Here is a 12,807-nt window from a genome sequence, read left to right as displayed (position 1 = left end):
AAGAGCACTCTTTCCAACATGTGGCTGGACCCAACCTGCAGGATATCCCAGCCAACAATACCATATGCCATATATATCTTTTACCGTGTAGGTAGATTATAATTTAATGAAATGTACCAGCAGTGTATTATTTATACTCATGGCTGTGTGTAAGGTGAGCTATTTTGTTAACTTGATTATTGTTTGAGCTATATAGTCATTCTGCAGATCTTTCCTGTCAAGGAATTCTACCAAACTTTGGATTAATGAATGCTTGCTCTTTTTTTTCTTTTCTTTAATTGGTGTAGTGAACAGTAGTCTTTCTGGCAAACATATACCTAAGGTGAGACTTTTTGTAAATGAACATTGCAAATATTGTTGGAAACTGGTTGCTTCAAAAGTTACATCAATTAAAAGTGTTGATCGTAGTATGATTTAAAGTAATCAAATAACTAGCTCAGTGAGGCTGTCCACTAAGAATTTGAAAAGTGCTATGTGATTCATTTCCACAAAAGGAAAACTTACTTTGTGATGATTATACAGTTGAAGTGATAAAAGGAGCAGGTAAATTTTGATTATGGTAGGTGTGTTACAATTATTTCTCTCAAGATGTGTACTAAGAAAAGATACAGGAGAAAAAAGGTGTAGGCATGTATGCTTCTCAAAAACGTGCATTTAGTGCATCCAGTTAATTTATTTTATGAAATTATCATTCTAATGTAGCACTAAACGTCAGTGGAGCAATAAATGTGTGTTTTATGTACAATAAAGATTTACTACTATTACTTTGTTTTCAGAAATTCCCAAATCTATGGGCTACTAAAACTGATATTATGAATTCAGAAGACTTAAACCAAACTTCAGAAAGTGAATCAGAAGACTGGGAGAACTCTGTTGCATCTAGTGAAATTGATAGTACAGATGCCAGTCATAATGATGAAGAGAGTGATGATGAAGATCAATATGAACCAGCTGCTTTTATAACCGAGACATTACCTGGGTTGTGCAAATTTCTTGGCTCAGGAATCTAAGGTACAATATGTTATATTTCCTGTAAGCATGCATATGCCATTAATGTCTGAATATCAGTTATATGACTGGAAAAAAGCTTGTAAAATAAGTGTTCAATGTGAAAGACAAAGTGGAAGTTACAGTTAAGTACTGAGTCTCAACTAAGTGTGGGATACATCTGTGAAAAACATTTGGTACCATGTATCAATTTTTTAGTACTACGGTGGATGAACAGCAACATTATTATTAGCTACTAAGTTAGTTTAGATTGAAATATTCGATGTAACATATTTGGCAAGATCTGGATTAATGTAGTTTTTAATTTAAGTATTAAATAACCTTGTGGATGAAAATTATTTTCATACTTATTTTTCACTTAACATTATAAGCTTGTAAATGTCTATCAATAATCATGCAAAGTAATTTAAAGTGGAACAAAAGGGAAAACTTGTATGTGGTCGGAAGTTACAAGCAATAAGTCATATACATATATTGTTCATGGTACAGAAGGTTTAATTGAGCGATATAACGATATATGGCTGGTAAGTTGCAGCATAACAGACGGGCCAGACTGGTAAGTAAGAGGGATGCAGTCAATGGGGTTGGAATGAGGCTGGAGGGACAGAGGTAAGTATCTGGTTGGCCAGTGCTTGGAACAAAAATAATCAATTTTTGAAAATATAATCTAATTGGATAGACAAAAAATCTACTAACCAAGCGGCGGCAGGAGAATACACGTATAGACCTTCTTTTATAAGTGTGTGTGTGTGTGTGTATATATATAAAAAATCAAAGATGAGGTGACTTACCGAACGAAAGCGCTGGCAGGTCGATAGACACACAAACAAACACAAACATACACACAAAATTCAAGCTTTCGCAACAAACTGTTGCCTCATCAGGAAAGAGGGAAGGAGAGGGGAAGACGAAAGGAAGTGGGTTTTAAGGGAGAGGGTAAGGAGTCATTCCAATCCCGGGAGCGGAAAGACTTACCTTAGGGGGAAAAAAGGACAGGTATACACTCGCACACACGCACATATCCATCCACACATACAGACACAAGCAGACATATTGATATATTGGTCTTTAAATATGTCTGCTTGTGTCTGTATGTGTGGATGGATATGTGCGTGTGTGCGAGTGTATACCTGTCCTTTTTTCCCCCTAAGGTAAGTCTTTCCGCTCCCGGGATTGGAATGACTCCTTACCCTCTCCCTTAAAACCAACTTCCTTTCGTCTTCCCCTCTCCTTCCCTCTTTCCTGATGAGGCAACAGTTTGTTGCGAAAGCTTGAATTTTGTGTGTATGTTTGTGTTTGTTTGTGTGTCTATCGACCTGCCAGCGCTTTCGTTCGGTAAGTCACCTCATCTTTGATTTTATATATAATACGACTTCCATTATATATATATATATATATATATATAATGGAAGGAAACATTCCACGTGGGAAAAATTATATATAAAAACAAAGATGAGGTGACTTACCGAACAAAAGCGCTGGCAGGTCGATAGATACACAAACAAACACAAACATACACACAAAATTCAAGCTTTCGCAACAAACTGTTGCCTCATCAGGAAAGAGGGAAGGAGAGGGGAAGACGAAAGGAAGTGGGTTTTAAGGGAGAGGGTAAGGAGTCATTCCAATCCCGGGAGCGGAAAAAAGTCTTTCCAAATGAAAGTGGTCTTTAAATATGTCTGCTTGTGTCTGTATATGTGTGGATGGATATTTGTTTGTGTGCGAGTGTATACCCGTCCTTTTTTTCCCCCTAAGGTAAGTCTTTCCGCTCCCGGGATTGGAATGACTCCTTACCCTCTCCCTTAAAACCCACATCCTTTCGTCTTTCCCTCTCCTTCCCTCTTTCCTGATGAGGCAACAGTTTGTTGCGAAAGCTTGAATTTTGTGTGTATGTTTGTGTTTGTTTGTGTGTCTGTCGACCTGCCAGCACTTTCATTTGGTAAGTCACATCATCTTTGTTTTTAGATATATATTTCCTACGTGGAATGTTTCCCTCACACCAACAACCTGACAACAGCTTTCGCATCCCGCAACTACCCTCCCGACCTGGTACAGAAGCAAATAACCAGAGCCACTTCCTCATCCCCTCAAACCCAGAATCCCCCACAGAAGAACCACAAAAGTGCCCCACTTATGACAGGATACTTTCTGGGACTGGACCAGACTCTGAATGTGGCTCTCCAGCAGGGATACGACTTCCTCAAATCCTGCCCTGAAATGAGATCCATCCTTCATGAAATCCTCCCCACTCCACCAAGAGTGTCTTTCCGCCATTCACCTAACCTTCGTAACCTGTTAGTTCATCCCTATGAAATCCCCAAACCACCTTCCCTACCCTCTGGCTCCTATCCTTGTAACCGCCCCCAGTGTAAAACCTGTCCCATGCACCCTCCCACCACCACCTACTCCAGTCCTGTAACCCGGAAGGTGTACACGATCAGAGGCAGAACCACGTGTGAAAGCACCCGCGTGATTTACCAACTGACCTGCCTACACTGTGAAGCCTTCTATGTGGGAATGACCAGCAACAAACTGTCCATTCGCATGAATGGACACAGGCAGACAGTGTTTGTTGGTAATGGGGATCACCCTGTGGCTAAACATGCCTTGGTGCACGGCCAGCACATCTTGGCACAGTGTTACACCGTCCGGGTTATCTGGATACTTCCCACTAACACCAACCTGTCAGAACTCCGGAGATGCGAAATTGCTCTTCAATATATCCTCTCTTCCCGTTATCCACCAGTCTCAATCTCCGCTAATTTCAAGTTGCCGCCACTCATACCTCACCTGTCATTCAACAACATCTTTGCCTCTGCGCTTCCGCCTCGACTGACATCTCTGCCCAAACTCTTTTTCTTTAAATATGTCTGCTTGTGTCTGTATATGTGTGGATGGATATATGTGTGTGTGCGAGTGTATACCCGTCCTTTTTCCCCCTAAGGTAAGTCTTTCCACTCCCGGGATTGGAATGACTCCTTACCCTCTCCGTTAAAACCCACATCCTTTCGTCTTCCCCTCTCCTTCCCTCTTTCCTGATGAAGCAACAGTTTGTTGCGAAAGCTTGAATTTTGTGTGTATGTATATGTCTGTTTGTGTTTCTATCGACCTGCCAGTGCTTTCGTATGGTAAGTCACGTCATCTTTGTTTTTAAATATATTTTTCCCGCGTGGAATGTTTCCCTCTATTACATTGATATCATTAATTTGAACCCAACAATTACGTTTGTTATTGTCACTGTTGCATTTCGAAATCTTTTCTGTCGTCTTATTTTCTCTTTCTGTTTTTGCCAGTAGTTTCACTTTGTATTCACCTTCTCCTTTTTACCGTAATCTGCTATACAATTTTATCCCGCCTATATATACTCAATAGTACGTAACCCACTTCCAAACCATAAACAAAAAAATTTTTTTGCCGCTTTCAACACTACCGCCGCTATAAAATCCGCCATTTCTAGTTCACAAACAGTTCATTTCACCTTTTAAACAACCCTTTCTGCTAATTCTAATAACTTTCACTTTATTTCCATTTCCGTTTTTCCCACATCACTGATAATTTTTAGCCGCTTCCCACAGATTTTAACGTCATTATTTCTTCGTCAGACAATGTTAGCCTCATTTTCATAATCTGCCACCACAAAACCACTCCTTTTAATATATTACACGCAGTTTTTTCGAAATTTTCCCGAATTTCTCCGTCCTCTAACGTGTTTTGGCGGCAACACAACCACCTAACCTTTGCGCACATCGTTGTCTACCAACCCAAGTCCAACATAGCCCAGCTGTAACCAACACCTTTTCGCCTTTTTTCACACCAGATCTCCATTTACTTTCCAGTCCACCTTTATCCCTCCCCATATATTTTTATTTTCATTTTCATTTCCTCATGTTACACTTTCCACCTTCTAATACCATGTCACCCTCACAACACCCCCACAATGACCCCATTAAGTTTTATTTACATTCCCTCCGCAAACATGCCTTCGCCCTAGCCAGATTACGCTCCCATATTCTATTTTCTCAGGCTTGTCTGACATTTGGCATTACCCCCAAAGGCCTCACACTTAAAGTTCCCATCTCTGGCTGCAACCCTTCTTTCCATCAGTCCCTATACCAGTTCCAAACTGAACAATCCATTGCCCTCACCCACCTAATCCTTCACCTACACATCAACTCAGCCAATGAACACACCCGTCAACTCCTATCCTTAATAAAAGTCCTTAATCTTTCCTCTCCCACATCCACACCGGCTGTTCAGAGCATCCTCCTACAGGCCAACCGTAAATTAGAACAGCATGCCACCCTCCACCCAAAAAACTATCCAATCTCCTGGTTTCCCACCTCCGGAAAGGCAACTCACTCACCCTTCACAACCTTTCCAGCAAACCTCAACCTCCTCTCATTGCACACAAACCCAGTCTCTCCCATCTACTCAATCTCCCACTTCCAGCTCCACTCCCTCCAAAACCTCAAAATTCCAATCAACACAATCTGGAACCACAACACCCTAATTCTGTAGTTAACCCTTCCTCCAAACCTCTCTCCCAATCCGAAACCTCTATCCTATCCAAAGGCTTCACCTTCAGCCCTACTCCCAGATTCAACCAAACAGCCCTCGTCACAGATTTACTGTCCTACACTCGTACTCTCTGCTGGAAATATCACTTTGCCACGAAGAAAAATGATCCTAATCCTACTCATAATGATCCAACTCCCCAAGACACTATCCAAATTGAACCCTGCCTGGAACAGTTCCGTTCTCCATCACAGCGGGACCCACCTCCTCTTCCTCAAAATCACCCTCTCCAAACCTTCCAGGAATTTCTGACTTCCAGCCTTGCATCTCAATCCTTCTTAAAAAACCTTAATCCTACTCCCAACATCACCACTGCTGAAGCCCAGGCTATCCGTGATCTGAAGGCTGACCGATCCATCGTCATTCTTCCGGCGGACAAGTGTTCAACGACCGTGGTACTTGATAGTTGGGAGTATGTGGCTGAGGGACTGCATCAGCTTTCAGACAACGCTACTTACAAAGTTTACCAAGGTAATCCCATTCCTGATGTCCAGGTGGAGCTTCAAGGAATCTTCAGAACCTTAGGCCCCCTGCAAAACCTTTCACCTGACTCCATCAACCTCCTGACCCCACCAACACCCCGCACCCCTACCTTCTACCTTCTTCCTAAAATCCACAAACCCAATCATCCCGGCCGCCCCATTGTAGCTGGTTACCAAGCCCCCACAGAACGTATCTCTGCCTACGTAGATCAACACTTTCAACCCATTACATGCAGTCTCCCATCCTTCATCAAAGACACCAACCACTTTCTCGAACGCCTGGAATCCTTACCCAATGTGTTACCCCCGCAAACCATCCTTGTAACCATTGATGCCACCTCCTTATACACAAATATTCCGCACGTCCAGGGCCTCGCTGCGATGAAGCATTTCCTTTCACGCCGATCACCTGCCACCCTACCTAAAACCTCTTTCCTCATCACCTTAGCCAGCTTCATCCTGACCCACAACTTCTTCACTTTTGAAGGCCAGACATACCAACAATTAAAGGGAACAGCCATGGGTACCAGGATGGCCCCCCCCGTACGCCAACCTATTCATGGGTCGCTTAGAGGAAGCCTTCTTGGTTACCCAGGCCTGCCAACCCAAAGTTTGGTGCAGATTTATTGATGACATCTTCATGATCTGGACTCACAGTGAAGAAGAACTCCAGAATTTCCTCTCCAACCTCAACTCCTTTGGTTCCATCAGATTCACCTAGTCCTACTCCAAATCCCATGCCACTTTCCTTGACGTTGACCTCCACCTGTCCAATGGCCAGCTTCACACGTCCGTCCACATCAGACCCACCAACAAGCAACAGTACCTCCATTATGACAGCTGCCACCCATTCCACATCAAACGGTCCCTTCCCTACAGCCTAGGTCTTCGTGGCAAACGAATCTGCTCCAGTCCGGAATCCCTGAACCATTACACCAACAACCTGACAACAGCTTTCGCATCCGGCAACTACCCTCCCCACCTGGTACAGAAGCAAATAACCAGAGCCACTTCCTCATCCCCTCAAACCCAGAATCCCCCACAGAAGAACCACAAAAGTGCCCCACTTATGACAGGATACTTTCTGGGACTGGACCAGACTCTGAATGTGGCTCTCCAGCAGGGATACGACTTCCTCAAATCCTGCCCTGAAATGAGATCCATCCTTCATGAAATCCTCCCCACTCCACCAAGAGTGTCTTTCCGCCGTCCATCTAACCTTCGTAACCTGTTAGTTCATCCCTATGAAATCCCCAAACCACCTTCCCTAACCTCTGGCTCCTATCCTTTTAACCGCCCCCGGTGTAAAACCTGTCCCATGCACCCTCCCACCACCACCTACTCCAGTCCCGTAACCCGGAAGATGTACACGATCAAGGGCAGAGCCACATGTGAAAGCACCCACGTGATTTACCAACTGACCTGCCTACACTGTGACGCATTCAATGTGGGAATGACCAGCAACAAACTGTCCATTCGCATGAATGGACACAGGTAGACAGTGTTTGTTGGTAATGGGGATCACCCTGTGGCTAAACATGCCTTGGTGCACAGCCAGCACATCTTGGCACAGTGTTATACTGTCCAGGTTATCTGGATACTTCCCACTAACACCAACCTATCCGAACTCCGGAAATGGGAACTTGCTCTTCAATATATCCTCTCTTCCCGTTATCCACCAGGCCTCAATCTCCGCTAATTTCAAGTTGCCGCCACTCATACCTCACCTGTCATTCAACAACATCTTTGCCTCTGCACTTCCGCCTCGACTGACATCTCTGCCCAAACTCTTTTTCTTTAAATATGTCTGCTTGTGTCTGTATATGTGTGGATGGATATGCGTGTGTGCGAGTGTATACCCGTCCTTTTTCCCCCTAAGGTAAGTCTTTCCGCTCCCGGAATTGGAATGACTCCTTACCCTCTCCCTTAAAACCCACATCCTTTCGTCTTTCCCTCTCCTTCCCTCTTTCCTGATGAGGCAACAGTTTGTTGCGAAAGCTTGAATTTAGTGTGTATGTATGTGTCTGTTTGTATTTCTATCGACCTGCCAGCGCTTTCGTATGGTAAGTCACATCATCTTTGTTTTTAAATATATTTTTCCCGCGTGGAATGTTTCCATGTGTGTGTGTGTGTGTGTGTGTGTGTGTGTGTGTGTGTGTGTGTGTGTGTATATATATATATATATATATATATATATATAAAAACAAAGATGAGGTGACTTACCAAACGAAAGCGCTGGCAGGTCGATAGACACACAAACATACACACAAAATTCAAGCTTTCGCAACAAACTGTTGCCTCATCAGGAAAGAGGGAAGGAGAGGGGAAGACGAAAGGAAGTGGGTTTTAAGGGAGAGGGTAAGGTGTCATTCCAATCCCGGGAGCGGAAAGACTTACCTTAGGGGGAAAAAAGGACAGGTATACACTCGCACACACGTACATATCCATCCACACATACAGACACAAGCAGACATATTTAAATATGTCTGCTTGTGTCTGTATGTGTGGATGGAGGAGGAGGAGGAGATTAGTGTTTAACGTCCCGTCGACAACGAGGTCATTAGAGACGGAGCGCAAGCTCAGGTGAGGGAAGGATGGGGAAGGAAATCGGCCGTGCCCTTTCAAAGGAACCATCCCGCCATTTGCCTGAAGCGATTTAGGGAAATCACGGAAAACCTAAATCAGGATGGCCGGAGACGGGATTGAACCGTCGTCCTCCCGAATGCGAATGTGTGGATGGATATGTGCGTGTGTGTGAGTGTATACCTGTCCTTTTTTCCCCCTAAGGTAAGTCTTTCCGCTCCCGGGATTGGAATGACTCCTTACCCTCTCCCTTAAAACCCACTTCCTTTCGTCTTCCCCTCTCCTTCCCTCTTTCCTGATGAGGCAACAGTTTGTTGCGAAAGCTTGAATTTTGTGTGTATGTTTGTGTTTGTTTGTGTGTCTATCGACCTGCCAGCGCTTTCGTTCGGTAAGTCACCTCATCTTTGTTTTTATATATAATTTTTCCCACGTGGAATGTTTCCTTCTATATATATAAAAAAAAACAAAGATGATGAGACTTACCAAACAAAAGCGCTGGCAGGTCGATAGACACACAAACAATCACAAACATACACACAAAATTCAAGCTTTCGCAACAAACGGTTGCTTCATCAGGAAAGAGGGAAAGACGAAAGGATGTGGGTTTTAAGGGAGAGGGTAAGGAGTCATTCCAATCCCGGGAGCGGAAAGACTTATCTTAGGGGGAAAAAAGGACAGGTATACACTCGCACACACACACATATCCATCCACACATACACAGACACAAGCAGACATTTGTAAAGGCAAAGAGTTTGGGCCCAAACCTGCAAATTTCAGTATCTCTTTACATGTGTGTTGTCCTGCCTCGTCTTGGTGAGTAGATTTTTTTATCTATCCATTTACATTATATTGTCCATAATTGATTATTTTCATTTTTAGGAATAATATTCAGTTACTACTGCTCAAACACATTTGGGATATATGAAAACCTGTATAGAATTTGGAATGGTGGATGCAATAACTTTTCTGACTATGTATGTACACTACTTATGTACTATGTGTATGTAATTTGTTTGCTGTTTGTATATGTTTGTCAATTTATTATGTGTATGTGTTGTTATGTGTTGCGTGTAATCAAATGACAAATCCTATATCACATGTGTGATCTATTGGATGCTAAATAAATAAATAAATGTCTGTCATATGCGATGGTTGAGGCAGGAGCAGGCAGAGCTGGTATCAAGGTCTATTGATTGCTGTTCTTGAATTGGTTAGGTGGTAAGAGCTTGGGTGGCCTATGAGCTATGTACGTGAGTGTTGGTGCAGGATGCATCTAGACTGGACTTGTTAATGTATATTAATTTTGAGTTTACATAGACTTTTGATACTGAAGATTGTTGTTGGGGAATTGGGATTCACACAGCTTTGAGTGAAATATTACATGTTGGGATTTTGTTCCGATTAACCTTCTGGTGCACTGCACAATGCCATTGGCATGAGTTAAATGTTGCCTGTGCACACTTTGCTTGCTTTGGCTGCACTGATACTTCATACCATACTGGTCTTCGTTTCCCTGTAAGTATTAGCCTCTGTAAGGCCACAATTCAATTTTCTTGAGACAAATAAAACAGAGATTGAATAATTACATCATTCCTTGTCCTAACAGACTGTCCCTATATCATTTTACTTAATATTTCACATTTATTTAAGTTTTGCAATTTATTTTATTGACAGTTCCTTAGGCTGGACTTTCATGATTAGGAGGATTTCATTAGGGCAAAATGTAACAGTGTATTATCATACTCCTAGACTAGTAGGGAAGCTATTAAATTGATACATGGTTGTGTGATTGCAATCTGGTGGTTGGGAAGTAACAATGTAGTTTCACTGAATTATTAACTTTACTTAAGAATTTTGTTACTGTAAACCATCCCAGTACACTGCAATGAGTTAAAATGAGACAGATTATTTTGAAAGACAATGAGTTTCTTGGATAGCTAATTTATGAATAGCTGGGCACCTAAAGACTAGAATTTTGTGAGCCATAACAAATATATCATTGAGTGGTTGCTGTATAGTATATGACTGCTATATACTGTATGAATTTATAGACAAAACTTTATCCTGTACTAATGTGAGTCTCAAGTCATGATGCTTAGTTAATAATTTTATATAAAAGGTTAAGTGCTCAGTTCACAACTAATCAAAGAAAACACATAATGACACAACAAGAGAAAATTAAGAAAGTGTTGACTAGATAAAATATTAGTACTACATTCCTTATGTTTATCAATACCTTAGGGTTAACTACAAATAAGATTTTTCCCAGTATATAATTCATTGTGACCCTGTGAAATAATTGACCATATATTGTATCACTACAGGCACGACCATCTTCTAGTAGTAAGAAGGAAATCTATAAAATAATCACAATGATACAGACCTTCTAGTTACTATGTTTGTAATTGAAAAAAAAAAATCATAATGGGACCTTGTAAAAAAGAGAGACAAGGCAAGCATCTGTTTTATTTATTTATTCATTCATTCATCCATAGTCTGACCACCCTCTTGTTCCCCAAGGTTGATTTATTAATTTTGAAGTAAGTTACTAATTTGGGCAGCTGGTCACATTGCCACTCCCAGTCCCAGTCTCTTGCCACAACGATCGTATCGCTGTGGAAGACCCAGGTCCAAAACGTGCCCATCCCACCCACCCAGCATGTCCTATTCCAGTCCTGTCACAGGTTTATTCTATTCCATCAGTGGCTGGGCCACCAGTGAAAGCAGTCATGGCATTCACCAGCTCTGCTGCAATCGTTGCACACCTTTTTATATTTGTATGACTAGCAACCAGCTGTCCACCAGGATGAACAGCCACCTCCAAACTGTGGCCAAGAGCACTGTAGATCACCCTGCAGCACAACGCGCAGCTGAACATAAAACATTTGATTTCAGTGACTGCTTCACTACCTGAGCCATCTGGATCCTTCCCTCCACCACCAGCTTTTCTGAACTGTGCAGATGGAAGTTATCCTTACAACACAGTCTCCACTCCCATAACTATCCCGCCCTCAACCTACGGTAACGTACTGTCCCCACACCCTCCCCTGTCCTATCATTCCTCCCCATTCTCATCTCCCACCCTGTTTATTTGCAGCTATCTGCCAATCTTTCCCCACTCCTCTCCTTTTCTGCTCCTTTTTCCCCCACTTCCATGCCCCACAACCTCCTGACGCTGCGCCTGTTGGTGGTCTAGTTCCTGCACACTCCACCAGATAGCATTCGTCTCTCACCCCACCCATACACTATTACCCCTTCTCCTTCCCTGTTCCACCTTCAGATTGCTGCTTGCATCCCACATGATAGTTTCGTTCTGGCTGGAGATGCGGGAGTTGGTGGTCATTACGAAAAAGCAGTTACATAATTGTGCTGCTCAGGTAAAATGTCAGAAACTAACGCATTAAAAACGGAAGCAGGAGTGCAGTCTCTCTTGTACAACACCAAATCTAAAATTACTCTGGGCCTCTCCAGTAATCAGGGCAGCAGATGGTTAAAACCCTGGCTTTGGGGTCATACTGGTTCCACACTGAGGGACTCCAGCACTCGTTGCACACAGATCCCAAATGGCATTGTGACTCACGGGCAGTTGGAAAAAATGCATTCCAGAGGCAGACGAGCAACAGTGCGGATGAAGGCAGAGCCTGATGCACTGTGAGGAGCTGCCGCCGGATGGTAAGCAGTGGTTTCCCAGCCTCAGCACAGAGGCTGGGTATGGGACTGGTCCTATAGGCACCTGTGGTCAGTCGGAGCCCCTCGTGATGGACAGGGTCAATGATCAGTGTTGTCGTAACTGCCGTCTGCTTCACATCTGCTGTACAGCGAGCTACATTAATTTAAGTATTATCTGTATTTTTCTTACTTGTCACTTCTTCTTCCATGTGTTTTTGCTTTTAGGAATCTTTAATTTTCGAGTACTAGTAATAGTGTTCCATAGATTTTGTGTTTGTTTTGAATACAGTCAGAGAGAGTCCCTTTAATCAGGTGTGGTGCCTTAGTGCTAGTGTTTGTTTTGAATACAGTCCAGAGACAGATAGTGCCTACTTTCATTGTTTTCAACAAGAAGTGCCTAGTAACCACAGTTTAGTCAGCTATCAGCCGCCTTTAGTGAATTAGCAGTCTAGTTAAAAGCTGATTAACTCTCTACAGTAAATTGATTTC

At 42.8% G+C, this 12,807-nt stretch overlaps 1 protein-coding gene across 6 annotated transcripts in view; it reads left to right on the top strand.

The window, feature by feature from the left end:
• LOC124594842 (leucine-rich repeat protein SHOC-2-like) overlaps positions 1–12,807 on the top strand; it is a 182,758-nt gene that overhangs the window by 108,689 nt on the left and 61,262 nt on the right. For 4 of the 6 annotated variants that reach the window (XR_006978157.1, XR_006978158.1, XR_006978159.1 and 1 more), the window contains exon 5: positions 777–1,011. Coding sequence is in view for 2 of the 6 variants with exons in the window: in XM_047133296.1 (XP_046989252.1) it covers positions 777–1,010 (234 nt within the window). In the remaining 4 variants the exon portion in view is untranslated. Of the gene's footprint in view, positions 1–776; positions 1,347–12,807 lie in introns of those variants that run through there. The other 2 variants (XM_047133294.1, XM_047133297.1) reach the window with 2 other exon arrangements.

Source organism: Schistocerca americana, chromosome 2 (genome assembly GCF_021461395.2).
Source record: "Schistocerca americana isolate TAMUIC-IGC-003095 chromosome 2, iqSchAmer2.1, whole genome shotgun sequence".
NCBI classification, from domain to species: domain Eukaryota; kingdom Metazoa; phylum Arthropoda; class Insecta; order Orthoptera; family Acrididae; genus Schistocerca; species Schistocerca americana.
This window is presented reverse-complemented; position numbering and strand designations above follow the sequence as displayed.